Source organism: Capronia coronata, assembly GCF_000585585.1.
Source record: "Capronia coronata CBS 617.96 chromosome Unknown acBCG-supercont1.11, whole genome shotgun sequence".
NCBI classification, from domain to species: domain Eukaryota; kingdom Fungi; phylum Ascomycota; class Eurotiomycetes; order Chaetothyriales; family Herpotrichiellaceae; genus Capronia; species Capronia coronata.
In genome coordinates this window covers 796,593-824,546 of record NW_006912903.1, presented here as the reverse complement: position 1 = coordinate 824,546, position 27,954 = coordinate 796,593, and the positions used below count along the sequence as shown (strand labels likewise).

General features: G+C 52.8%; 8 protein-coding genes across 8 annotated transcripts; 5 read left to right on the top strand and 3 right to left on the bottom strand.

Moving 5' to 3' along the window:
• Nucleotides 1-474: 474 nt before the first annotated feature.
• On the bottom strand, nucleotides 475-2,172 carry A1O1_09075 (membrane dipeptidase; the record flags this gene model as incomplete). Its single annotated transcript, XM_007729931.1, has 4 exons — nucleotides 475-1,029; nucleotides 1,139-1,524; nucleotides 1,591-1,803; nucleotides 1,929-2,172. 4 exons carry the CDS (start codon nucleotides 2,170-2,172, stop codon nucleotides 475-477), a joined length of 1,398 nt encoding a protein of 465 aa, XP_007728121.1.
• Nucleotides 2,173-3,867: 1,695 nt separating this feature from the next.
• On the top strand, nucleotides 3,868-7,719 carry A1O1_09073 (uncharacterized protein; the record flags this gene model as incomplete). Its single annotated transcript, XM_007729930.1, has 1 exon — nucleotides 3,868-7,719. The coding sequence occupies one exon, from the start codon at nucleotides 3,868-3,870 to the stop codon at nucleotides 7,717-7,719; it is 3,852 nt and encodes a 1,283-aa protein (XP_007728120.1).
• Nucleotides 7,720-8,342: 623 nt separating this feature from the next.
• On the top strand, nucleotides 8,343-8,834 carry A1O1_09072 (uncharacterized protein; the record flags this gene model as incomplete). The annotated part of the gene is made up of 2 exons (XM_007729929.1): nucleotides 8,343-8,564; nucleotides 8,655-8,834. 2 exons carry the CDS (start codon nucleotides 8,343-8,345, stop codon nucleotides 8,832-8,834), a joined length of 402 nt encoding a protein of 133 aa, XP_007728119.1.
• A 2,073-nt stretch (nucleotides 8,835-10,907) lies between these two features.
• On the bottom strand, nucleotides 10,908-14,825 carry A1O1_09071 (uncharacterized protein; the record flags this gene model as incomplete). The annotated part of the gene is made up of 2 exons (XM_007729928.1): nucleotides 10,908-11,011; nucleotides 11,084-14,825. 2 exons carry the CDS (start codon nucleotides 14,823-14,825, stop codon nucleotides 10,908-10,910), a joined length of 3,846 nt encoding a protein of 1,281 aa, XP_007728118.1.
• Nucleotides 14,826-16,461: 1,636 nt separating this feature from the next.
• A1O1_09070 (uncharacterized protein) lies at nucleotides 16,462-17,344 on the top strand (the record flags this gene model as incomplete). The annotated part of the gene is made up of 3 exons (XM_007729927.1): nucleotides 16,462-16,507; nucleotides 16,555-17,162; nucleotides 17,216-17,344. 3 exons carry the CDS (start codon nucleotides 16,462-16,464, stop codon nucleotides 17,342-17,344), a joined length of 783 nt encoding a protein of 260 aa, XP_007728117.1.
• Nucleotides 17,345-19,019: 1,675 nt separating this feature from the next.
• Nucleotides 19,020-21,336, top strand: A1O1_09069 (glucosamine-fructose-6-phosphate aminotransferase; the record flags this gene model as incomplete). Its single annotated transcript, XM_007729926.1, has 5 exons — nucleotides 19,020-19,024; nucleotides 19,078-19,148; nucleotides 19,206-19,437; nucleotides 19,490-21,066; nucleotides 21,116-21,336. 5 exons carry the CDS (start codon nucleotides 19,020-19,022, stop codon nucleotides 21,334-21,336), a joined length of 2,106 nt encoding a protein of 701 aa, XP_007728116.1.
• Nucleotides 21,337-21,831: 495 nt separating this feature from the next.
• Nucleotides 21,832-24,352, top strand: A1O1_09068 (uncharacterized protein; the record flags this gene model as incomplete). The annotated part of the gene is made up of 2 exons (XM_007729925.1): nucleotides 21,832-22,110; nucleotides 22,169-24,352. 2 exons carry the CDS (start codon nucleotides 21,832-21,834, stop codon nucleotides 24,350-24,352), a joined length of 2,463 nt encoding a protein of 820 aa, XP_007728115.1.
• Nucleotides 24,353-24,858: 506 nt separating this feature from the next.
• On the bottom strand, nucleotides 24,859-27,361 carry A1O1_09067 (uncharacterized protein; the record flags this gene model as incomplete). Its single annotated transcript, XM_007729924.1, has 2 exons — nucleotides 24,859-27,072; nucleotides 27,125-27,361. The coding sequence occupies 2 exons, from the start codon at nucleotides 27,359-27,361 to the stop codon at nucleotides 24,859-24,861; spliced, it is 2,451 nt and encodes an 816-aa protein (XP_007728114.1).
• Between the last annotated feature and the right edge of the window lie 593 nt (nucleotides 27,362-27,954).

Here is a 27,954-nt window from a genome sequence, read left to right as displayed (position 1 = left end):
GGTCTCTGTCAGTTCTTTTGTTTGCAAAGCTCGTGCGATTTTGCCGGATCCAACAGATACTCCGAGTTTCGAGAGCGACAGAATTGCCAGATGGCGCAGTGTTGCTCAACGTTGTTTCTGATTCTCACCCATAAATAGGTACCAGGAGAGCCGGCGGCCGTACTTCGACTTACTTGCAAAATCCAGACTCGACCAGAACGACTTGTCCTACGAACTTCGACCACATTGGAACAGCCCCCTCCCTGTTGGGAAGAAGCTCTTTGATACTGCTGGCCTACACGGGGAGATGCATAAGGGAGGATGACCCCAAAGAAGCCATGTGCTTCCATTCGAACTGTCAACTGCGGTCACACATGTCTTATATCCATACAAGGAACATGCACCTGGCAATCCCTGTTGCGTCTTGCACCATACCTCGGATGCCATATCTCCTTCCGATGTATAGCGTTTGACATTGTCTGATATTCCAGCACCTTAAATTTCATCCTCCATCGGAACCTCACCGTTCGCCTGCAACTCACGACTGACATCCTCAACCTTCTTCCAAACACGTAGGACATTCCCCCCAACAATCCCCTCAACTTGATCATCGGTCAAGCCCCTGTTCAACAACTCCGCCACGAGATCTGGGAACTTACTCACATCCTCCAAACCTCTGGGTGTCTCCGGGGTTCCATCAAAGTCACTCCCAATGCCCACGTGTTCGAACCCGATCCTCTGGCCGATATACATGATATGATCTGCCACAAACCCGAGAGTAGAATTTGCTGGATAAAAGGTCGGCAGAACGTCTGGGTTTGAAGAATTGACGCAGGAAACAAACTCTGGCACGAACGTAACCATAACCACCGAGTTCGTCTGCTTCACCAGCGGTAAGATGTTGTCGGGAACATTTCGTGGATGCGGACACAGAGCGTGAGCCGATGAATGGGAGAAGATAACGGGCGCTCGACTCCCGGCATATGATTTCGTAAGATTGCCAGCCAGGACGTCGTGCATGGTCACCGGGTGTGTATGGGAGAGGTCGATCTGTATTTGAAAGAAAAAAGGGGAAGTTAGCATGGAGAAGCATACACATGCATTTCTTCAGGACGGTGTGGCTCTAATAGGGAAGTGCTCGTCCTTTTCATTAGCTTACCATGATCCCTAGACGATTCATCTCGTTCATCAATTTGCTCCCCAGCGGGCTCAAACCTCCCCAATGCGGCTTGGCCGGTCTGGCGGCATCCAATGCAAGTGAATCATCGAGGTTGACCGTGACCTGGGCGGCATCGGCAAAAGCGTTATGACAGTTCCAGGTTAGAGTCATATATCGGGCGCCGAGAGAGTGATACAGCCTCAGAAGCGAGGCGTTGCGACCGATCATATGCAGACCTTCCACACCGATCGGCGATAACAGCTTTCCATGACGACGGAACGCTGCCACCGCGGCAGTGGTATCCAATGTCGGAGGAGAAAAGATGTCTGAGTGAGCTGACTGTAGTCGATGAATCACATCAACCTGTGCCAACCCTTTCATGACGACTAGAGACCAGGAAGAGAAGTCAGACCTGAAGAAAAGATACAAGACATAGAAGCGGCAGAGCTCACCAGGGGCGTAATTCTCGTTCGAAAAGTCGTACTTGTCAACAGGACAATCAACCCACGCGCTCCAGAACAGGCCACCCTGCCGGCCCTTCTTCAAACGGGGGAGATCGAAATGGCCTGGCATCGACCCTTGTTCGAACTTGGCTCGAAACTCGGGTGTATAGATCTGATTCTGGAATTCGGCACGCACTTGCTCAGCCAAGTCATCATGTCCATCTACAGATTGTAATATCAGCATGGCAACCCCCTGTGTGCAAGAGGCAAACAAGATATTGGTAAGAGTGTGAGGCAATCCTTCTCAGATAGCGGCAAAAGGCGTGTGGAGGTTGGACAACACTCACCCAGCAACGGTGTCCGAGACAAGATGCGGTCGACTCTTTGCTCCAAGGACAGCAATGATGGTGGGACATAGGACATCACGAATCGACTTGGTCCGCCATGGTCAAGCACTGTGTTTCCACCCGCCAAAGCCAGAGCGACGGTCGCTGTTATCAGGGAAAGGAGGAACCAGCGAGGCCAGCTGCCGTGCGGCTCCTGTGCACCGGGAGCAGACGTGGATGTTCCGCCACGCTTTTGAGTCGACATTGCAGATGCGACCGGACCCCACGAAGAGTCTGCATACCAAGACTGATGCGTTTCTTAAGATAGCTTCGAGATATTGGAGCAGGATGCGAGGAGGATGCGGTGGTGGCTCTCGCTAATATCCGATATCTCCTGTTATTTTTCTTGATTGTCGGGACTTCCGAAGGAAGCTCAAAGAACAGAACCCCGGGAAAGTCGCTTCCGCCAGCAAAGGGCGCAGCCACAGACCCATCACTGCCAGACGGAGATAGCTAGGCAGATGTTGGAAGCTAAACGTATCAATCAAGTTTGGTTATTGATCAGCAACGGCGCCGATTTTACAGAAATGAGGCGCAAACTGCCCATGTCCATGTCCAACCCCTGACTATGTCAGCCTTGTCGGCAAGAACATAGGGCTGGAGGACGGCACAATTTCGAGATTGAAATCGGTCCGCCATCCCTTGGGAAACTTTCACATTTAGCCAGGAGTAATGTGGTCGTTTGGTGGTCCATCAAACCTGCCGCATCTTGACTCGTATCGCCGTCTATCACGCTTGGGGGTTCTGGCGTTCAGCGAATCCATTCACACAGAGGCGATGCGCACATGATGGATCCCCAAAGAGCACCTCACCGAACAGACGTTCTTGATACCAGCTTAACTTGCGGATGTCCCACGGATCATCGTCGGCACTTGATACCCAGGAAGGCTGATATTCTTCTTACATGTTATGGAGGGTCAACTTGACTCTACGGCCCCCGGAGATGAACGATGTCTAGCCTATTACGGCAACAGTGGAGATAGCTACTTATACCAAAGATAGCAAAATTATGCTCTGATATGTCGCACAAATCAAGTCCTTTGGTGTAGTGGTATCACATCTCCTTTACAATGTGAAATTTCGGAGAAGGTCATGGGTTCGAAACCCATAGGGACTATTCTCTTTGGAGAATTTATTTTTGTATTTTTGCTGGTTGAAGATGTGTTGGCGTGGTTTGTTCAGCCATTTCTGTGGCAAAGACTTTTTGTGATGTATTTTCCTACCAGAGATTATTGTAGACCTACAAAGTCAGCATTTAGCCGTAGTTGGTTGGCAAGTTCGGTCTCAACTATTTCCCATCCACCAGATTTCAAGGACTTCAGTCTTCTCTCTATCTGGTCATATTCAACTGGAGCCGACTGCCTCGCCTTCAAGGATTGGCTTCCATCTGTAGGAGCCGGTGGCCAGGACGCAGATTGCGGGACAAGGCTGTGAGCGCAGATGCAGGTCACGTGCGGTGGTCTGCTACAAGGCTGCCGAATCAGATCAATTGCACGTGGCTGTCTGCTGTGCCACGGTGGAGAACTTGATTTTGTGGCTGATGACGTTGTTGTATCCTCTCCTTTCATTGGTCGAGAATGACGAAGAAATTCGATATTGAAACCTCAACAGAAACAAAGCGTGTTCATTGATCTGGGGAACTCGATCGAGATTCGCTTCTCACTTCATACGACCCCCAGAAAGACTATAGATCTGTTAGGTTTTATGAAAACTGCAACAGTCAGAACAGGAGATTAAAATCCCCTACATAACATATATATTCTTGCCTTCTCAGAGCCATTGCTCTGACGCAGAGAAGAACGACTTCTAAAGTTTGTCGTTAAGCAACGCGGGGAGATACAGCGACACCAGAATCGAAGATACAGAAGTCCATGTTTGTTGAAGAGTGAAAAAAGAAGTCATGGGCATCATCGACACCTCCAAAGACTTGGCTGCCCTCTTTCGGGACCAAGTTCAGAGAACGCCGGACGCCGTTGCCTTAGAGGACGACAAGACCAGTTACACATACGCCGAGCTTGACGCCTCAGTCGATGCTCTCACGCAAAGACTAAGGCTCCATGGTGTTGGAAGAGACAGTCTGGTGGGCGTGTTGCTCCCTCGCAGCGCCGACTATGTGATAGCCTCCCTGGCGGCGTTGCGGGCCGGAGGCGCCTTCTTGGTGCTCGAGATGGCATATCCGCCAGGGCTACTGGCCGACGTGATTGAAGATGCCAGTCCAGCAGTTGTCGTTACGTATCGGGCCGAGCTCGGCAAGATCAAGGAGGGTATACCACTGATTACTCTTGACGAAGACTCGAACCAGGAAGACACGGTGAATGGGGATGGACACGCCGACAGCGAGCTCCCGCCACTACCTGCAGAAGATGACCTCGAGCGTTTGGCCTTTGTATCCTACTCTTCAGGCACGACGGGCAAACCCAAGGGGATAGCCAATCCTCACAGGGCCCCTGTGCTCTCATACAATCTGCGATTTGGCGTGCGTGACGTCCACCCCGGAGACCGCGTGGCCTGTAACGTCTTCTTCATCTGGGAAATGATTCGTCCGCTCCTACGAGGAGCCACGGTGTATGCCGTTTCCGATGAGGCCAGCTATGACCCGGCCGCACTCGTGGACTTGCTCTCTGCCAAGCAGATCACTGAAACCCTCATGACACCCACGCTTCTTGCCACGGTCCTATCCCGTCACTCAGACCTGGGGTCTCGACTCTCAGATCTGCGCACCCTGTGGCTCAACGGCGAGGTCGTCACCGCAGACCTGGCCCGTCGAGCTCTGAAGGCACTACCCAATGTGCGCTTGTTCAATTGCTACAGCGCTTGTGAGACCCACGAGATTGCATGCGGCGACATTGCGGAAATGCTGACACACGAGTCCGTCTACTGTCCTGTCGGCCCGCCAATGGACCTCAAACATACCTACATCCTTGATGAAGGTGGGCAAAAAGTGGAATCTGGCGCCAATGGAGAGCTCTTCATCGGCGGCTCTATGCTGGCTCGTGGCTATCTTAACCTTCCTGAAACCACCGCCAAAGCATTTACGCCGGATCCATTTGATCCCACCCCAGGAGCCCGCATGTACAAGACCGGAGATCTGGCGCGATTGCTGCCTTCAGGACTTCTCGAGATCACAGGACGCGTTGCAGGCATGATCAAGCTCCGAGGCTACTCCGTTGTACCTGGCAAAGTCGAAAATGCCATTGTTAAGCATCTGGCCGTCCGGCACTGCGCTGTGGTGGCCCATGGGGAAGGCCTCGAGCGGCAACTAGTGGCATACATTGTCCGGGACAAGGAGAGCTCCTCCCCGGATCGCCCGATTGTGGAGATTGATGATTCCGGATACAGTCCAGCGGCACGACGGACATTGTCGGCCCATCTAGCCCACTACATGATCCCAGCTCTGTGGGTAGAGCTCGACGAACTACCTACTCATCAAGTGTCCGGCAAAGTCGATCTCAAGCATCTCCCACCTCCGCCGACACCTAAAAAGGTCGTCACCAACGGCCACAAAGTCGAGCAAGACCCGATTACGATTGATGCAATCGCCGAGATTTGGGCGGCGACCCTGAAGACGTCACGGGATGTAATCACGCCGGAACACAACTTCTTCGATCTCGGTGGTCACTCCCTGTCTCTTGCGGATCTGGCCTCCAGACTGTCAAGAACCTTCGGCTTTCGCATCCCCCTCGCTCGACTAGTCGACCCTCCCACTCTCAACGGCCATCTAGAAACAGTCCGTGCCGTGAGAGATGGTCACACCGCAGAAGTGCAGGCGGATCTGCCAGCCGTGTTGCGAAAGGATTCTATCCTGGATGAAGACATCCGTCCATCCAATGCCACGATATGCGCACTCAAAGATGTCAACACCGTGCTCCTGACGGGTGTGACTGGCTTCTTAGGGGCCTTTCTACTCAACGACCTATTGGAAAGCACCTCAGCCCAGATCATCTGCCTCGTCAGATTCGGTGACCCCTCAGAAGAAGACCGACCAGGCGGCATAGCAAGGATCAGGAGGAATTTACTGGACTTGGGACTATGGCGGGACTCCATCATGGAGCGGGTCGAAATCCTACCTGGCAACTTATCCCGGAAACGGCTGGGTCTCACGCCCGAAGCGTTTGACGAACTGGCCTCTCGTGTGCAGGTCATCGTCCACGCGGGCGCTACCGTCAACCTCGTCTATCCCTATGCCGCCCTACGAGGGGCCAATGTCGGCGGTACACGCGAGATCTTGCGTCTAGCAGGCCGCGGCGGCGCCACAGTCCAGTACGTATCCACCAACGGCGTGCTGCCACCATCACAAGAGGGCTGGCCGGAAGATGCCATGCTTGCCGTGGAAGAAGTGCCCGAGAAGTTACATGATGGCTACGGCCAGACAAAATGGGTGGCTGAGCAGCTGGTGCTCGAGGCCGGGCGGCGTGGATTACCCGTGAAAATCCACCGAGCAGGCACCATCAGCGGCCACAGCACGACCGGTTCAGCGAACGCATGGGATCTGCTGTCCGCGTTGATCGTGGAGTCAATTCATCTCGGCTACGCCCCAGATGTCGAGGGCTGGCGTGCTGAGATGACGCCGGTCGACTTTGTCAGCAAAGCCATCGTGCACCTGGCCAACCAGACGCACGCGAAACAAGTGGTTTTCCACCTTGGCGATCCCGACCCGGTCGACTGTCGCAAGGTCTTCGAGGATCTCGAGCAGCTAGGATATCCAACGAAACCGCTCGACTTCGATAAATGGGTCGCCTTGTGGAACGAGAAGAGGAGTTCCGTCAAAGGCGGTGACGGCGCGTTCACAGTCGACATCCTCCGCAGCGGCATGCCGACAGTCGATTTCCTCAGGGGCATTGTCGTGCTGAACAACGCGGCAACCCGACCTTTCCGGGCCGTCGTCGAACGACCCAAGGTCGACAGTGTGCTGCTGGAAACCTATACTCGCCATTGGTTCGCCCGAGGCTGGCTCCCGCGGCCTCCCTCGCGCCACCATTCCCCGGGCGGCTCTGCACAGCCGATCCGCAGAGGCCCGCTGAGCGGCCGCGTGGCCGTGGTGACGGGTGCGTCGTCAGGCATCGGCGCCGCCGTAGCGACTGCTCTCGCACGGGAAGGGTGTCACGTCGCTCTGGCGGCGCGGCGTCTCGATGCGCTCGAAGCCGTCAAGCGTCGCCTGGTGGTGCGCGAAGGCAAGGTGATAGTGCGCCAGACGGACGTGACGGACCGGAAACAAGTCGAATCCCTTCTAAGTGCCGCAACCGACGAGCTGGGCCCCGTGGACATTCTCGTGTCCTGCGCCGGCGTCATGTATTTCACCATGATGGCCAACGTGCAGGTCGACCAGTGGGAACGCACCGTTGACGTCAACTGCAAGGGTCTCCTCAACTGTCTCTCTGCCACCGTGCCGTCCATGCTGTCGCGTGGAAGTGGACATATCGTGGCCATCTCGTCCGACGCCGGCCGCAAAGTCTTCCCCGGCCTGGGCGTCTACTCTGCCAGCAAGTTCTTCGTTGAAGCGACTTTACAGAGTCTGCGTCTGGAGACTGCCGGCACCGGTCTGCGCGTCACTAGTGTGCAGCCGGGCAACGTCGCTACTGATCTGCTGGGCATGTCTACGGACGCTGAAGCGCTCAAGAAATATGGCGAGCCGTCTGGTGCTCAGGTCTTGGATGCGGAAGACGTGGCTAATTCAATTGTCTATGCTTTGAAACAGCCTCAGCATGTTGCGGTTAACGAAATTCTGATCGAGCCGAGGGATGAGCCTATATAACTTATATGATTGATGTTCTAGCGAGTGATTGTTCGAAACCTGGAGCGAGAAATGATCTTAAGGGTCGGATAAAGACCTGTCAGCTGGAAGCAAGTTGAGAAAAGCAAAGCAAAGGATCCTTTGGCCTGATCGCGCGTCAGCGAAAAGGGGTATCTTGACACCCTATGATGTCTATAGATGCGCCCAAGAGCAAAACATTCTGTCCGTTCGAGACCGAGAGTCCATAGCTTTGCATTCCATACTATATTCTCAACCTGATTAGATGTTTGGTAATGTCAAATATATCAATTCTGTGGGAACATGAATATGATACCTTGGTTCTACCTCTCAACGACAAGGCTGACCATCAAGGGGAAAGACGACGGACGGATGACTAATAGATTAGTCATCAGGTACTCCCACTCGAAATGTCCCCAAAACTCCAAACTCCAACATTTCGACTTTCGAGAAATTTATTTATTTATACAAACTGTACCTTCAACCACCTACCATTGCACCAGCAAGCCAGTCAGTCAGTATACTCACACCACGACTGCGGGACCGCGATCCACCATCTGAAACAAACCCTACTCTCCCTCGGTGAAACCCACACAAACACCGTCCCCAGATTTCAGTAAACGACCATGAAACTCCTCACAACGAACTTCCTCACCTGCGCGGTCAAGACGTGCAAGACCTCACCGCTCTCATTTCCCCTACATTTCAAAGACGCTACCCTCGAACGCACCGAGATCGACTACAACCCGCTCTTCATCCGCAATGTCTTGCCGCGCGTCAACTGGGACGCCTTGACCACGACAGCCACGGAACTGGGATTGCAGAGTCTAGTACCGGCGAGGAATCCCGTGGATGTTATGGAAGAAGAGAAGGAGAAGAATGCCGCAGCCACGGCTGGTGGTGAAGCAGAAGAAGATGATGAGGTTATGCAGACGGAGGGAACCCGAACAGAAACAGAAACAGAAACCGATATCAAAGATGAAGAGTTGAGGAAACTGCACAATCTCTTGCTCGAGACGGGCGTGGTGGAAGGGAAACTGGTCTGTGGGAATTGCGGGTTCGAGTATCCCATCAAGGAAGGGGTGGGGAATTTCTTGTTGCCGGCGCATTTGGTGTGAATGGGCCACAAAGTGGAAAGAGAACAGAACAGAAAGAGAAGAAAGGAAGCCAATGAGGAAGGACAAGGAGAGGAAAAGCGATCGCATGTCGGGAATCCAGATCCATGGACGATCAGCACCAACAACAACCGAATCTAAGTATCATCAAGCCAGAAGGGCCACGGAGAGGTGTATTTGGTCCCCGTTTCGATTCGGTATGAAAAAGAAGGGAGAAGATCTCATGGCTTCGAAATGTGTGATCTCGCTCAACTGCCTAACTTCGATGTCGCCACCTCTGTCTATCTATGGGACGCGGCAACGACAAACAATCATACCAATAAGCACGAACTCGTTCTCTCAAGGACCAGGTTTCCTCGCCAGGTTCTACAGGTTCTTCATTTATGTCCAGGGTCCAGGGACGACGACATACATCCACAGTCGACCTCGAACGTCTGCCACCATTACTGAAGCTCTTCTCCTCTTCTCTCCTCGTCGTCAAATGGCGTTGGCAACGACCGAAGCCCGCTCTGAGAGAAGCTCCAACCTGGAAATGGTGGACGATGGTCTTATTCGTCGGATTCAAGATCGGGACTCGTTTGTGAAGGCATGTATCGGCTGAGGGAATACCATGGCATGCAGTGGGTGTCTGCTAGACTGGAAGGACGCCAAGTCAATGATAAGAAAAGGGTGAAGGGAGCGAGGGTGAAGGATAAGAACAGGGTGAAGAGGGTGAAGAGGGTGAAAAGGGCGAACAAGTTCGAAGAAATGAGAGCTCAAAGAGACCAAAAGTCACTCAATATATCCACGATGGTGGACATCAATCAGTCAATCGAATCAATCATATGCCCATCCAACTCAGCATATCAACTTGAGGGTGTCTTGTCTGCTCTAAAACGATCCACGGGTATTCCAAATTGCACAAGGGTATGCCACAAGGCTATGAATGAGAAAGAATAGATCTCACTGGTCCATGCCACGAGCAAGAAAGAACACATCACCGGCATCATCAAGGTCCTTTCGCTACCTACAATGATCATTTCAGAAACTTACCACTGCTTTGCAAAACGAGGCTTATGGACCAGGGTCGGTCAGCAGCGTTCAACTCGAGCCTGTTGTCTCGCCATTCCTTCTTCTTATCATGCCCTCGCAGGTCTCCGAACTTTCACGAAGTGTCAAATCTCTCATCCCCAAGGGAGTCAACGCTCGGCTTTCAAGTTTACTTCTTTATCACTTTGTTGTAAGGAAGGGAGAACAATTAAGAGATAGAAGAAATGTGTTTATTTTCTTCTTTCGTGTCTGCTTTTTTATTCCTTTGCCCTTGCCTTTACCTTTGCAAAACAACAAAAGGGCGCAATTGTGCAACTCCTACACACCGTGCTTGGTTGACTCATATCCCTTCTTCCTGCACCACTCCGATTTAGGATGACCTGTATCAAATCAAATTCGTGGATCTCAGGTCCTGTAGTCCGCCCCCCTTTTCCAGTCATGCAAAATCCTTGTAAAGTTCCACTAGGGATCACAAGCACACAAGTTGTGCCTTATCATGCCACACGATGCCCCATCCCATGCCATCCCATGCCATCCCGGCCCAGACCGTATCATGCCATGCCATGCTGTTCCATGTTTGTCAATCTTCCTGATGCCCGCCCGCCTGCCTTCCGATTGAACCGCCTGTAGGATACTCTGTCCGAAGTCAGGAAGAATAAGAAACAAGAGAGAAACACGATAGGGGGGAGCGAGAGAAACAAATCAATCCAAGAACCAAAAACAAACGCCACAGCCCAAAGCAAGAATGCTTTCTTTTGAATATCACATTGTTGTTGTTTGTTGTGCTCTTAGACACGCTGAACGAAGGCGAAGAAAGAATGGCCCTCTCCATATCCACACACTCACAGACAGTGCCACAGACAGCCAGAAACTACTCCTGCCTGAGTTTTGACGCTGGGGGTATTGCCTTGATCTGCCGATTGGTCTCCCTTTTCATATAGTTACATCCATCCATCAACCCATCCATCTGCTGTGCCAGACCGGTTCCAACGAGAGAAGGCGAAGAACTCGGCCGTCCGGCCAGCCAGCCAGCCATCAAGATTTGACCTAGTTGAGGAAGCCCTTGCAGACGGCCGAGCCGCAGAGACAAGGAATCCGATCGTCGCTGTCGAACTCGCGCTCGAATTTGTAGTCGTAGGTCAACTCCTCGTCTATAATTTAATTTCAACATGTTAGCAAGTGCTTCTCTTAGCCAGACGAGATGTAAAAAAGTAGATGCTTACCTTTCTCAATGTCTCTCAAAGCATAGATGACGATTCGTTTGGTCCCGCCAACTCGGATGATCTTGGCCGTGCAATTGGGCGAGCAGCTGTGGTTGATGAACCTGGCGATGCCTCCCTTCTTGGTGGCATCGACCACAGTGCCCTCGTCAATGCGGAAGAGGTAACTGCTGCCGATGCCACTCTCGGTGTATTTGATCTCGCGCAGATCGGCAATCTCCTGTCGGATCTTCTCTCCCACATACTCGATGATCATTTCACTGGCCTGGATTCTCTCCAACGAGTATAGGCCCCAGTTGTGAATGGCGGACCGGGCGAATTTGACCGGTTTCTTACGCTTCTGAAGCTGGTTGAAGCGCAGAACATCCGCGTCGTCGTTGATGTCTCGAAGCATCTCTCGCTGTCGGTCCAGATCTTTGACCGTCCGCCTGTCATCGGCTCGCTTGCCTCGCGACGATGCTTTGGGAAGTTCCACCGCTTGCTTGCTAGCGGCGGCCGCCGACGGATCTTTCTTGGCTTCGGCTTCACGCCTCTCCCGCGCTTTCTGCACTTTGATGCGATGAGGCAGATACTTCGACTTCTCCGACTCCAAGATCTTGCGGATGGGCTCTGTGCGAGCCGATCCTGTCGCGTTCGGAACATAATACCCCTCTATAGGTGGGTCGCTTCGTAATGTACCGTGTTGCGACCCTGGCTTCAGGTTGCGGATTTGTTCTTGCTTCCAAGCCCAGGCCATGGAGTCTCCTATATCCATGGCCATCTTGACCTTGGTGGCAGTTGACAGGAACTGCATGTCTTCGTCGTCGAACAGACTGACTTGCCATCCTCGCATGTCGGGTAAGATGTCCTCGTCGTCCTCGACTGTCGGTAGAGGTTCTTCTGCTGACACACCCCATTCCACCTCCGGTCGCCATTCGGCGGCTTCAGCCAGGGCCTCTTCCTCCTCCGCAAACTCAAGGACATTATCCACCACTTCAGATGCTTCGGCCTCTGCTTGCGCTTGCCTGAATGCCTCTTGCTCTTCGAGAATCTGTTTCTTCGTTTTCCTTTTCGTCTTGGCTTTCTTCGCCGCCGGCTTCGGCACATCAGAGTCGATGTCCGGCGTAGCCTCCAAAGGAGTTTCGCTGTCTTGAATCTTAACCTCCTCCGAGTCCTCGAGGTCCAGTCCGGCTCGACCAACACCAAAGAGCTCATCATCTGCCTTTTGACGTTTCCGGGCCTCTAGTTCCTTGACCAACCTCTTGCGTTTCCGCGAGGATGGTGACATTTCGTAGATATTCCTTTCAAGTTTGGAAATAATGAGGTCTTCAGCTGTCGTTTTGGCCGTGTCGAACTCGTCCTTGACAACGCCATCTCCCATCTCTGATGCCTCTCGAGCCTGGAACCGTCGTTTGGTTGCCTTGCGTAGTAAGAGTTCGTCGTCATCGTCAGATACCGAAGTCATACTCATCCGACTGGCTGGGCGGCTTTCCAGGTCTTCGGTGTCACGGGTGATCGAAGTCCCGTGTTCATCATCCGAATCCTCATCATCGTGGAATTGTGCCAACTGGTGGAACAATGGTCGGACGTAAGGTCGCGGAGGAGGCGCCTTTCTCCTCTCGTCACGAAAGCCGACCATGGCTTTGTCCATACCAGATCTCTTGCCGATCTTGGGTAGTGAGAGGATGTTGAGATTCTTGCTCCCGAGGGGACGTCGATTTAGCCACCCAACACCCAAACGAGAATCTGGCGTGCGAGAGCCTTCGTCCGTGGGCACACCCCCTCGCGCTCCCTCGGGGTCGTCGAGCCCAAACCTCCTCCGCCGTTCCACATGGTTGTTGGGATCTAAGAAGTCATATAAGGCCGGCGCGGCGATTCGGGATTTCACATCTTCCAGCAGCTTATCCCGGAGTTCTTGGATGACGAGCTGGACGACGGCCCGGGAAGGATCCAGATCTCTGGCTCGCTGCCTCTTTTCCTCTTCCAGGTCGAGGTCGTGCTCTTTCCTCAGCCGGTAGGCCTGTTTGGAATACACGAAATCAACCGGCGCGGGCCCCGTTGGCGCTGCTTCCGCTGTGCCGACCGCCTTAGGATTTCCATTGAGATGGAGTTCCAAATTCATCACATAAGTGAACAAGGGCTGCATGTGACAGCCGTGGTACATTTTCCTTGCCTCCAGCTGTCCATTTCGAGACTGTTCGAAGGTGATAAAGTATCCCGTTTCGTCACAACGGATCTCTCGCCAGTCATACATCCTCATCCTCTTCTTCAAGTGTGGTATGGTCGTGCTCATAACAGGCACATAACAATGCGCGATGAAGACATATGGAACTTTTAATGTGCCGGCAATAGGAGTGGTTTCCACGACCGATTGTCCCGCAGGAGCCACAGTTGGAGCCACTACAGGCTTCACAGGCCGCTCTTGTTTGATCGGCGCCACGAATGGAGCATGATACATGGTCTGCGGCCGCATGGACGACTTTCCTGACGGACCTTTTGGCGCTGTTGGCGGCGGACCGGTAGATTTCGCGAATCCAGGTGATTGTGTCCCGACCAGCGTTGACGGAGATGGAGATGGTACTGGCCGCGATTGACCCGTGAACCCACTTTCCCTGCGGTGTAGAGCAATCGCCTTCTCAACCAGCTTTTCGGCAACAGAGCCATCTCGATCCATGACCACTTGGACCGTCTTCAGGCCTATCCTTTGACCGCGCTTGCCCTCAAGGTATGCTGTTTTCGCGGCGAGAACGGCGGAGATCGGCCCCCCACCTTGAAAGGATGGGCAATCCTGGTATCCAATGGTGCATATTCCCAGAAATCGCCCTGTGACCGGATCTGTCTTGTCGTCCAAATCCGCAATCTCACCAAAGCTAGAAAACAGCGCGTTGATCTGAGAAAGAGGCGCCATGGGGTCGAAGCCAGTGACCACAACGGTAGTTGCGGGCGGTGGTGCAACCGCAGTCGCGACATCATGGGACCACGACTTCAGATTGTAGGGCGCAGGTCGGAACTTCGCCTTGCCTTTGCCTATTACACCTTTTGTATAATTGGGTACTGCTAGTCGCGGATCGGGTGGCTGGAAGTTGTCTTCAGGCTTGACCCCAAAATCCTCAAACTGCGCCTTGATTTTCCTTTTATCCTTGGAATTTATTGTTTTGTCCAATTCCGGATCGTAGGTGCATTTGGTCCCCTTGACAGGTGAGCTGGCGTCTCGCGCGAACCTTCGGTGAGCCGGGGGCGTGGGAAGGGGCGTCATCGAGCCTTGATGGAGATTCGATATACCATTATTGCCGTTCATCTGCACGTGAGAAGCCGACTCTGCGGTGGGACTCATTAACTTCCCATTTGGTGGCGAGTCAGAATTTGTGAGGGGAGTAAGAGTGGTGAACTGAAGATGATTTGGACCGGGCATGGCGGCGTTGGCGAGGGAAGCACTAAAGACCGATGAAGCGGTGCTTGACGAGCTGGCCGAGCCGACACCATTGAGAAGGTCGCCTGCAAATTGGTCGCTTTCTTCCTGCAGCAATGAATTGTTGGTGAACTTGGCCAGGTTGTCCTGTCTCCCGGACGTGTGCGGTAGACTAGTTGCTGGTGAGTTCAGTGCAACGCGGACAAGGTTGTCCTTGACATGCGCATCTTCCACGCGTCCTTCGGCAGCCCGAAGTCGAGATTTGTCTGTGTCTGCCGATCTGGAAGATTTTGTCGCGATGACGCTCGGGGCGCTTGGGAAGAAATCAGCGAATTTACTGCCCGGCGGGCGCGACATATCCTTGTATCACAACTCCAACCACGCGCTCATCTTCGATGTACGTCCTCCTAAGTAAAGTTTCGTATAGATCGGGACGTCCGAACCATGAAGTGCCCTGGGGTTGCTGTAGAACTGCGCTGCGGTCTGATATTGAACGCGTCGAGGTGGAACGGACGGTAGGAAGGGGGTTTTGCGGAAGGGCGCAGTTGGCAATACCGGGACCACGTTTGACAATATTTGTTGTCAAAGGGGTTCGAGGCGTCCTTCAAGGCCTATTGAGCCCTACTGCCAGCCGAAGCAAAGAATTTAGAGAATAGAAAGGTGATCTGGACACAGCTGCGTCGTCGTGCTGAACGCCTTGACAGCATCGTTTGCAGAGCGAAGCCAAACCACGATGCGATTAGCAGCCTTGGCAGGACAGTATCTACCCGTGACCTGGGATCACGTGCAAATTGTCTAAATCGACGTTTTATTGCCAATTCAATGCTCTTCTCACCAGAAACTTACCTACCTAGGTACTTTGTGTTGATTGCTGCGATCGGAAGACCCTTTACTGCCGTGGTGCTGCAGCATCCAAGTTACATTGAATGTTGCGAGGCTGTAAGTAGTGGGATGAGAGATTACCTACCAGCCAGTCTCATTCACGGCTGTTGGGCCCTACACTGATCATATTACGCGCCGCATAGCAAGCCATGCAACTCATATTACAACTTTACGAGGAAGGGTACCTTGGGGTTGCAAAGACCTGCTATAGCAAATGGGTGAGAGATCTGTACCATCCAGTGCCAGATGACTGAACCCAAATGCCTCTATGTCCACGTTGAACATCGAGACGAGCAAGTGTGTCGACTGCCGATGCTTGAATTGGGTGACCAGTATCGTGCCTTTGGCGCATGTAACGCCAGCAGGCGATTGGATCAATACGGGAATTCGAGAGTATCTTAGGTTGGGAGCCAGTTGTGGTCAAGGTCCGGCATACAAGCTGCCCTGGGGAAAGAATTTCATAAGAGAGCCTGCCACGTAGGGGGCATTGCTCCCTCGACGATGTTACCATCAACCAGGCTGAACGCTGAAAGAAAAGGTTGATGCTCGACATTCTCGACGTGCATGGCCTCCGGCGACGATGACTGATCGCGTACTACGAGTGCGTCTGCTCAGGAACAGACATGATTGGCTCGTCGCGGAAAGAATCCTAAGTCCGGCTTCGGAGACATAATCTTCCTCTTTAGGACACTTATGCCCCGGACTACATTTGTCGGGCGGTGAAAGGCCATGCTTGCAGTGCTTTATTGCTAACATATTACTAATAACGAACATGTTTCGGCAGGTGGTTGTCGACGGTCGTCGTACTCGTACAGGAATAGTTCGATCAAAACTCCTGTCGTGATGTCATACGAAAGATACGCGACGAGTCGGGGATTCCAGGACTCGGAGTTAGGACCACAACGATCTACGGTTGTGTAGAGGACAGACTAGAAAGACCCGAGATTTCCACCCATCTACCGTGTTGTCGAACACCTACTGTGATATATACGCACCCACCCCAGGTCAACAGCAGTTAAGAGGAGTCCTAGTCGACTCAAGTCAATCTTGACACCATCAAGTTTCTCACTTCGTCCATCCAGCCTGATTGAGTATTATTATATAAGACAACATGCCTTTTCCATATAAGAAAGTGTTGGTAACGGGGGCAACGAGTGGTAAGCTTCCTTCACATTATCTCCCAAGATTTTCCTGACCTCGGCAGGTATCGGTGAGGCGCTCACGAGAAGACTGGTCGAGGATGGCTCTTTTGTCATCGCCGTCGGCCGGCGAAAGGAGAATCTGGACAAGTTGGTGCAGGAGTACGGTCGCGATAAGATCGACGCAGTGTCGTTCGACGTTTCAAACCTCGAGGCGATCCCTCAGTTTGCAACCAAAATCATCGACACCCATCCCGATGTCGACTGCGTTGTTCTGAATGCTGGCGTACAAAGGCGTTCGGATTTCAGTGAGCCTGAATCCATCGACATGGCCGTTCTCGAGCTCGAATTCAGGACCAACTATCTCTCGCCATTAACCATGACCAAGGCATTTCTGCCCTATTTCCAGAAGAAAGAGGGCAAGAGCGCGTTCGTCTACGTGACGTCCGGGCTAGCACTTGTTCCCATCCTTCGTTGCCCCAACTATTGTGCTACCAAGGCCGCTCTGCACCAATTTATCCTCTGCCTGCGGGAGAGTTTAAAAAGCTCCAATGTCAAGGTGGTGGAGGTGTTCCCACCAGCGGTCCAGACTGAGCTCCATGATGAGAAGCATCAACCGGACATCAAAAATGGAAGGTCCTGGGGTATGCCCCTCGCCGAGTTCACGGATGAGGTATGTGCACTTGATACTACGGTAGGGCCACGTGAAGCTTACATTGAGTCCAGGCGTACGCTGGATTGGCCAGCGGTTCGGAGCAGGTGCCTGTGGGCCATGCAAAGAAGATGTTTGACGGGTTGGAGCCAAAACGGCAGGAGCTCTTTCAATATATGGTAAAGGCCTCGAGTGGAACATAGAGTGCGGACGGACGTATACAGATAGTTACAATACGAATCGTCTTACAATCTAAGGTACAGCAGCCAATTGTGGCAGCGAACGGCGAACATCGAACATAGTAGGTGCTAACAAGCTTCTCCATTCCCAAGTCAGTTCAGACGTCCAACTTGGTTGAACTTTCTCGTCTCTCAGCTGTCAGTGGTTCCTTCCGGCCTAAACCGCAAATACCTTACTCTATTAAGACGGAAAGTGGACCGACCTCTGAAACCGGAAGCAAACGATCTGTCCGAGGCTTCAATTTAGGACAGCTTTGTCTCAGAACGCGAACGAGGCGGTTGGCTGGCCGCGAAGCAAATGATCGCAGGCTGACACTGGCATCCTGGCAGGGGGAGGCTGAGGAGCAAAAGCATACGTCTCCCGGCAAGAAGGTATTTTTGGCATCAGCCACAGCACTTGCACCGCATGTCGTGTCAGATCCCACAGGACATTCTTGGCTGAGATCCATACACCGACAATTCGATGAAGCACTGGCACACCGTAGACGTTGCTCTGTCCATTGTAGATACATAATTGTCGAGACCGATACCTTTCACTACTGGCGCACTTTTTCTACGACGTCCCATCCGGCTTCAGTCCCCACCACCGTTTTGATAGTATTGTCAAGTTCGGTCTGGAGGGTGGACCAGCAGTATGAGGAAGGAACGTCATGGACGCCAAGTGGGCGTTGATCACTGTTCGGTGGCCCGAATATCAAGACCAACGATTGTGGCACAAGAGGTGTTTCACCAGGCGGCAGCCCTGATTCGAATGCGTTCGAGAATGAGGAGAAGATTCTGTTATTAGTCACCGTTCGCCGTGAAAATCAAAAGGGCATTCATTGGATCTAGAGCGGCTCTCTCTGATTGACGTTATATTGGAAACTGGCAGGCAGGATTTTCGGTCTTCTAGAAAACTATTTCCTGACTATCGCGTTGACTGTGGTGTTGTGCCTGCCAAGGTTCGTCAACGGGCGGTTGCTGTGCAGGCCAGAGCGTGCTAGTGGGGGCGAGAATGGCTTATGGGCTCGTGTGCAAGGGCGCTGAAGGGCGTTGGAGGAGCTGCAGGCCTGTGCTGCGGTGGCGTATGGGGGCTAAGACTCTGTGGATAGCGGCCTCTCAAGCCTGGAATTCTAACTATTAGGTCCGGCTAGTGAGACCCTGCGCGCGCTTGGGGCACTCTAGAGTCTGCGTTCATTACTCTTGTCGATTCACGCTTTGTGTACGCACTCTGGACTGTGTACGGGGTGCTGATCGATGACCGCGTCCGAGACTGGCCTCAAAAGCACCACAAAACACTGCAGTGTCAGATCTCGGAACCTCAGCCCGTAATAATATACAACAACCTCAGGCTGCACCAAGTTCGTCAACCACGACCGACCGTTCAGCTCACTGCAGCTTGAGACGACTCCTGCCTTCTAATCCTCCTTCCTTCCTCATCCGTTGGACTGGCTCTGACCTGTCTACATACCCTCTTACCGAACCGCCAATCCCTCCCTTCTTTATTTCCCTGAACGGCCATTTCCTGGCTGCCCTTTGTTCGACACTTGCCTCCCCCGACTTCTACAGTTCGACTCAAATCTTGAATCGTGCGCTCTACGTTCACTTCACTTCCAGCCGGACTGCCTCATTCCTGAGTTGTTACTAGGCATCGCTCAAGATGTGGTTCGTGGCTGTCCCATGCATTCCCTTGGGCCCTACTGACTGACATGAACCAGTGGCATTTTCGGCTACATCAACTACTTGGTGGAGAAGGACCGCAGGTTCATTATTGAAACCTTGCTCAATGGTATGTGAAAGACTTTGGTTTGATCCGGGATTCTCAACTCACTGTTATCCCTCTCAGGTCTTTCCCGCCTCGAATACAGAGGGTACGACTCCGCCGGTCTCGCCGTCGATGGTGACAAAAAGAATGAGGTCTTTGCGTTCAAAGAGGTGGGCAAGGTGGCCAAACTACGCGAGTTGGTGGACAGCTCGGACGTGGACATGACCAAGGTCTTCGACTCTCATTGTGGAATTGCACACACCCGTTGGGCCACCCACGGTCAACCCTCCCGACTCAACTGCCATCCCCACAGGTCAGTTTGCATGCCAAAGCGGAGTGATGGACAAGAGGCTGACTGGTCACAGATCTGATCCCAAATGGGAGTTCGCTGTTGTCCACAACGGCATCATCACAAACTACAAAGAACTTAGGGCCTTGCTCGAGGGAAAGGGTTTCAAGTTCGAGACTGAGACCGATACCGAGTGCATTGCTAAACTCGCCAAATTCCTCTACGATTCCCACCCGGACATTGATTTCACCACTCTCGGAAAGGCAGTGATCAAGGAATTGCAGGGTGCATTTGGTCTGCTCCTGAAATCCGTTCACTATCCCCATGAGGTCATTGCTGCACGCAAAGGTTCGCCCTTGGTGGTGGGAGTCAAGACAGCGAAGAAGATGAAGGTGGATTTCGTCGACGTTGAGTACTCTGAAGATGGTGGCGCCTTGCCGGCGGAGAAGGCCAACCACAATGTTGCCATGAAGAAGTCGGCGGCTGGTCTGCTGTCTCCTGGCGGCCTCTTGGCTCCCCCTGACAAGTCGCTTCTCCACCGATCGCAGTCACGAGCATTCTTGTCTGACGACGGCATGCCGCAGCCAGCAGAATTCTTCCTCTCGTCGGATGCATCGGCGCTTGTCGAGCACACCAAGAAGGTTCTCTACCTGGAGGATGATGACATTGCTCACATCCACGAGGGCCAGCTCAACATCCACCGATTGACCAAGGATGACGGCACTTCCAACGTCCGTGCAATCCAAACCATCGAGCTCGAGCTCCAGGAGATCATGAAGGGCAAGTTTGACCATTTCATGCAAAAGGAAATCTTTGAGCAGCCTGAGTCCGTCGTCAACACCATGCGTGGTCGTCTGGACGTGACCAACAAGTCAGTCACCCTGGGAGGCCTGAGGCAGTACATCAGCACCATTCGACGCTGCAGAAGAATCATTTTCATCGCCTGCGGTACCAGCTATCATTCGTGCATGGCTGTCCGGGGTGCATTTGAGGAGCTGACCGAGATTCCGATTGCTGTCGAATTGGCCTCGGACTTCCTGGACAGACAGGCACCTGTCTTCCGTGACGACACCTGCGTGTTTGTGTCACAATCTGGCGAGACCGCCGACTCGCTGCTGGCACTGCGATACTGCTTGGAGCGTGGTGCACTCACTGTCGGTATCGTCAACGTGGTTGGTTCCTCCATCTCCATGCTCACTCACTGTGGTGTGCACATCAATGCTGGACCGGAGATTGGTGTTGCCTCGACCAAAGCGTACACCTCTCAATTTGTCGCCATGATCATGTTCGCTCTGTCGCTGAGTGAGGATCGTGCGTCCAAGTCCCAACGTCGGGCAGAGATCATTGATGGATTGGCGAGAGTCAGTGACCAAATTCGGGATATTCTCAAACTCAACGACTCGATCAAGGAAATGTGTGCCAAATTCTTGCAGAACCAGAAGTCGTTGTTGCTCCTTGGCCGCGGCAGCCAGTACTCGACTGCTCTCGAGGGTGCGTTGAAAATCAAAGAGATCTCGTATCTGCACTGCGAAGCGGTCATGTCTGGAGAACTCAAGCACGGTGTGTTGGCGTTGGTTGATGAAAATCTGCCCATCATCATGATCCTCACCCGAGACGACATTTTCCCCAAATCACTGAACGCGTATCAACAAGGTCAGTACTCCCGCGATTCCTTCTGATTGACAAACTAACATGGCTACAGTAATTGCCCGGGGCGGACGACCCATTGTGATCTGCAACAAAGCTGATCCCGAATTCCCACCCGACAAGACGGAGCGTATCGAGGTTCCAAAGACAGTCGACTGCTTGCAAGGTCTGCTGAACGTCATTCCTCTGCAACTCATCGCCTACTGGCTTGCTGTGGCTGAAGGCTTGAACGTGGACTTCCCACGTAACTTGGCCAAATCGGTTACTGTCGAATAGACGAAGCGAGCAAAGGACACGATCATCTGGGCAGTTATCATGCCGTGTTATTCATTCATGGGCTAAGCGGGGAAGTTTGGGAGAAACAGGCGTCCAGCAAGTGACTGAATGCTACGATACCTACGTGAGGCAGGACTTTAGCTGTATTGTATGGGAAAGGGAAAACAGTGGATTAGGGCCATTCAGTTTGTAAACCAGCAATGCCACTTTCTTTTGCTAGCCAGTATTTGTTTACGAGTGCTTGCATGTCTTAAGGCTCTTCAGAACCTTGTCCTTTCTTATCATCAAATGTACTGCAATAGCCTTGTGGGATGTGACGAGGCTGCGCGGGGGAAATTGTTGGAGACCGGAGACGAAATCATCTCCACGATCCTGTGCAAATGTGGTAGAACGCGCTCTGAACGATGAACGAGCACGCATCCTGGTTGACTGGACAATCTCGAACCTCATGACACTGCGCCATCGGGCAGGTCTGGTTGATCCAATGCTATTGCAATGGGCGACAATGGCGACACAGAGCCATCCAAGTCCGACGCAGCGCTGAAGCATAGCACCATCGCGAACCTCAATGCTTCGGAAACACGTCCATCTCAATCAGAAACATCCCCTTTCCTTTCCCTCGGGCGACAGAATATCTTCCTGTGGTTGATCGGCTTTCGACTCCTGAATACTCTGACCGTTCAGACCTTCTTCCAGCCGGACGAATACTTCCAGGCCTTGGAGCCTGCATGGCGTTTGGCCTTTGGGAAAGATGCCGGGGCGTGGATAACATGGGTGCGATACAAGTCACAATGCTTTACAGCGCGGCCAGGAAGCTTATTGAGCGAAACAGGAGTGGAACAGACATCTACGGTCTGCCATACACCCGGCCATCTTTGGCTTCGGTTATCGTGGCGCCCAGGCAATTGCTGAGTTGTTCAAGCTCGAACCTCATGCACGGGCAGAACTACTCCTCGCTTCGCCCAAGGCTCTACAAGGCTTCTTTGCCGCCCTGGGTGACTTGTACACCTGGAAGCTTGCATCATGTGTCTACGGAGCGAATTCGACGGCGACGCTGGCGACTTTCTGTCTCACAGTCATTAGTCCGTGGCAGTGGTTCTGCTCTACACGGACGTTCTCCAATTCCATGGAAACGACTCTGACCATTGTCGCTCTATACAACTGGCCATGGCATTGGCAGTTACCCCTGGACAAACCCGACATTCGCAACATACGTGTCCGGGACGATGTCGACGGGACGGATGAAGTGACCAGACTGAGACGTGCCTTGCTTTGTGCTGCCGTAGCCACGGTCCTACGCCCTACTAATATCCTGATATGGGCGAGTCTCACAATGCTGACCTTTCTACGAGGATGGAGATCAATTGGACCTACCTGGGTGGAATGCCCACTGTTCATGAGAGAGACCATTCTCTGTGGAGGGCTGATCCTTCTTCTCTCGGCGATCGTCGATCGCATCTTCTACGATACATGGGCGTTTCCACCGTTGAATTTCCTCCGTGTCAACGTCGTACAGTCGCTGGCAACATTCTACGGCAATAATGATTGGCATTACTACATCTCCCAAGGCTATCCTCTCCTACTCACGACGGCGTTGCCATTCACCCTGGTCGGGCTTTATCGCAGCCTGAACTCGAATATTTCAACAAGCGAGGTCACCTCGGCGGGACACGCAGTGCTACGCTCACTCTCTATCATATGTCTGCTTGTCCCGGCCTGTTTTTCTATCATCGCTCATAAAGAGGTCCGCTTCATCTACCCTCTACTACCCGCTCTACATATTGTGACGGGACTTCCGTTGTCTTTATTCTTTGGCTCGCGAACCTCAGCTCAGCAGTCCAGACCATCACGACGCCTGGCGAGGAGAGTGTTGCTGGTTCTACTTGTTGGTCTCAACGTGTCAATATCATATTATACAACCCAAATCCACAATTCGGGCATCATCCAGCTGACGCACTATCTACGGAATGAGTTTGAGACCACGTATCTTCCTGTGACTGCTACGACATTTCGGGCGGGTGTGGGATTGGGTGCTGAAGCTGGCATTGAATCGGAACCCGGTTCTAGTTCCGGCTCTGGTTCTAGACTCGGAATGGGCTCTCCCACAAACATGACCATCGGCATGCTCATGCCATGCCATTCCACCCCGTGGCGCTCTCACCTGCAATACCCACCAACATCATATTCCCCAGGAATCCACGCCTGGGCATTGACATGCGACCCGCCCCTGGACCTCCCCTTGACCGAGCGAGCAACCTATCTCGACGAAGCCGACCAATTCTACGCCGACCCAGGCGTATGGCTGAAGAAGCACATGTCACGAGACCCGCCCCGGTCAAAACATCCACGTCTTCAAGCCCATTCTAACGGTATCTCCGCTAGCACCCAAAACCGACGTTCCAACCACGCTGTACTCTTCAACTCGGAAACCCCGTCTATCGGCCTCGGCCGCTCCCATAACCAACACCAACACCAAAACCACCGTGGAGATCACGAGCAAGAAGACATCTGGTGGACCACACGCCAAGGACGGCGTCCTTGGCCGGAATACCTCGTCTTCTTCGCCCAGCTGGAACCGACACTCTCCATTGCCCTGCGCGGCAGCGGGTACGGAGAGTGTCGCCGCTTCTTCAATAGTCATTGGCACGACGACTGGCGGAGGACGGGTGACGTTGTGGTCTGGTGTCTCGATCCTCCTCCTCCTCCTCCTAACACCAAACAAAATATGGGAGACAGAACGGGCGTCGAACCTGGGAACAGAGCTAGTAGTAAGGTCTTGGTGGATCAAGATGCCTTTCAGGACGCCATTCGTGACCCACATGCACAGCGGGGTGTGAGTCAGGATGAGGACAATATCAAGAAGCAGGAACTGAAAAGAACGGAGAAGAAGGCTCAAAAGATGCAAGAAAAGCAAAACACACAAACGAAAAAGAGTAGCTCTGTGACTCGAGTCGTCGAGAAGCCATTCTGGAAAGTCAGAGACGAGCCGGACCAGCAGCACTCGCATGGAGACTGATTTGAGGTACCTGAGATGGTGGAAGTGGTACACTATCCTAACAGTACAGTTGGTACCTTTACTGAATGTCTAATCTGGTCCTCAACCTCATTTCTCTGCCAGGAAGGAAGTCAAGAACGAGATCGTGTTTGTCCATCAACAGTTCCTCCATTCTCGAATATATATGAACTTCAACACCACACCTCGAAAAGGGGTTCTATCCCCTTTCTTTCGTTATCTGTAAAGTCTCATCAAACGAACGCCAATGTTCATGTACTAGTATGGATCAATTTAACTCGCAAAGGGCCCGCCTGGGTCGACTGGTGACATGCAGACCAGCGGACAGACAGACAGATGAACAGAATAAATACATCTGTCTTGCCTCCACCTCTCACATCGTACATCTTATACCTTACATCTAACCCAAACTCAATGACCCAACAATCAATGATCCTCATAAACCCGAATACCCTAGTGTCCATCTCATCTTCCTCTTCCTCTTCCTCTTGACCTTGGCCTTGACCTTCTCATCTGATAGACCGAGCGCTCAAGCTCGCAAAAGCATCAGGACTATGCCGCCCATTGTCCAGATTACTGATACTCACGCTCTCCGCACTGGCGTGACGATATCTGGCCATCATACCACCCTGGCCCTGCGGTCTAGTCGGAGAAGCCGGAGTGAAGGTATTCCCACCTCCACCACCACTGGCATATCCGCCAGCATATCCGCCATATTCAGCTGGAGTTGGAAAGTTGTTAGGGTTGTGATTGGCATTGAGATTGGAATTTGTGGCTGTGTTGGCCGTATTCATGAGAAAGGGGTTCCGGCTTCCCCCGCCGCCAGCGGAGTGCATGTTGGAGATGGACATCGATGCAGGCATGGTGGCGCTGCGGGTTGGGGTCAGGGAGATTGCGTTTGGTTGGGTGGTGTTGTAGATGTTGCCTGAGGGTGCGGGAGATAGTTGCTGTTGCTGTTGTGGTTGTTGATATTGCTGCTGTGGTTGTTGTTGTTGCTGTGGTTGATGATGTTGCTGATATTGCTGCTGTGGGTGTTGCGATTGTTGTTGATGATATTGCTGCTGCTGCGGTTGTTGTTGTGATTGTTGGTGAGACGAGCTCGCAAGGTCCCCTTCCGGTCCTGGTTCCGGGATTGAGGCCAACGGTTTCGGCGCTAGTTGAGGATAATTGTAAAGTGCCAGGATCGAGTTCTTGTCGTATCGCCCGGTTTGCTGGGCGGTTAGGGGTTGAGGTTGCTGATTAAATTGTTGTTGCTGTTGCTGGAACTGCGGCATTTGCTGTTGAGGTTGCATTTGCGACTGCGGTTGTGTCTGAGGCTGGCCGTACCCAAACTGGGGGAAACTTGAGGTTGGTGGTTGGTGTTGAGGGCTTTGAGGTTGTGATTGTTGTTGTTGATGCTGCTGCTGCTGCTGCTGCTGCTGGAAAGGGTTGTTTGTCGCTGGCTCATATTGCTGGAACTGTGAAGGCATTGGGTTTTGTGTTGTTTGAGACGATGCTTGCGACGGCGGTAAGCCGAAAGGATTCAAATTAGTAGGAAGGGAGAACTGCCGCTGCTGTTGCATCGGCGCTGCTTGTGCGGGCTGGAAAGACTGGGCGCTGAAGAATGGATTAATAGAGGATGCTGAAGGGGTCGGAGCGGCCGCGGCTTGCGCCATGAATGGATTGTTCCCCGTAGACTGCTGAGGCGCGCCAGTTGAGGATTCGAAAAACGGGTTTGTGTTCATAGGCATCGCCGCCGGCGAAGCAACATAGCCTTGTGGGAAGTGTGTCGAGGGAACCGGAGGTGTCATAGAATACTGTGACCGAGGATCTTGTAGAGGAGCCGGTTGACTTGGATAGCCTCCTGTGCTGTGAGGGAAGAGTGGATGCCCCAGTTGCATAGACTGGAAGGACTGTTCAAGCCCAGTCTGAGGTTGATTGTTGGCGACTGGACCGAAGGGATTGTTGCTTTGGTATGCCTGCCCGGGAGGATTTGCAGATTGTTGCGGTTTGGTCAGGGACAGACCGACTGTTTCTTGGTTGGTCATTTGCGTGAACGGGTTATAGGACGGCTCTGATGATGCAGAAGGTCCAGGATTGCGTGAAGATGCAGTCCTGGAGTTTCCATTTGCACGCTGGTCTGGTCGTCTCGCGGCCGAAGACTTGGTCGAATCACTCGGTCCTTCTTGGACCAATCTCTCAATCGTCCTCTCAACATTGCCGCCCAGTCGGCGCAGCAGGTCCATGTTGCGCTCAGTGTCCGTGAACCCCATGTCTCGCAGGGCATCGAGTCGGTCCTGCAACTCTGCATCTGTCATCTCGAAGCGGGCATCTGCCATCCTCGACATCGAAGTGTAATCATCAGACGAGATAGGAAATGCGCCGTCTACGCGAGGCTCCCTGGGCAGTTTCTTCTTGTCGTGCTTCTTCAGATTAGAGATGGACGAGGTTGCGCGAAGACCAAAGCCAAAGAATCTTCCTTTCTTCGGCGGGAGAGGCGGCGGGGGTGATTCTCGGTCTCGGTCTCGTTCTCGTTCCTCAGGTCTCGAGTAAGTCTGGGGGACTGCATCGTCGCGCTGTGGAGGCTCTGGCTTCCCATCCGAGAGACTCTTTTCTTGATACTTCTTGCGTATGAACCGCTCCATCGCCGCATCAACCTCATCAGCATCGAGTGGAATATCCGGTTTCTTGTTCTTGGGGTTGTAGACCTTGTTCACGGCGATGTTCCCATTGCGTTTCATGTTCTGTTGTCTGTCAGTGTTTGTGTCTTGTTGATGAGGTATTCACGGCACCCACCTCCACCTGCTCTGCAGTCCAGGTATCCATACTCAGAGACTTGACTTTGGAAATATGCGTCCCCAGTTTGCGGTGCAGAGAGGCGCACCGCATACAGAGGAAAATGCCTAGATTCCAGCTCGCCCATGCTGGGTTGCTCGCACCACAGTCGGCGCATTGCGAGTTTCCGGGCAGACGAAGCAGCTCGTGTAACTCCCGCTCATTACGCGCCTGTGTTCTTTTGCTCATGGAAGCCATGCTGGGGGTTCGCTGCCCCGAAGCAGGAGAGGCGGTCGACGAAGGAAGGGAGGCGGACGGGCGCGGACGCAGGAGATTGGGTTCGAGTGGGAGCGGAGGGAAGTCTGTTGAAGAGACTCGGCCACGTCAAGCTCTAGGTCATGGTTTCAAAGTTTAGCCTCTGTCTGTGTCGTAGGGCGATCTCAATGCACCTGTGCTTCAATGTTGGGAGATGTTATGGCCGGTTGACTTATAGTTATTCGTGGTCTCGTTCGCCTCATACAGATAGTTGGAACCCAATCCGGGTAACGAGCCGACAAATGACTAGCGTTGGTGATTTTGACGGCGGACTCGATCGCATATCTGGATCTCCATCAACTACCTCATCAACTACCTCATCAACTACTCCACATCTAGACGCGGCTATTACTGTTGCTTGACACTTTCGCGCGACTCGAGGCTATCAGACTGTGGAATTTTGAGAGATATTTGCCCTGAATAACATGGTGGAAGTCTGATTGCTGTGAATGTATCATTCCCGTCCAACAAAAGGAAAGCTATACTCTGTCTACAGACCAATCAATGCAACAATAATATATCCTACGCCCATGATC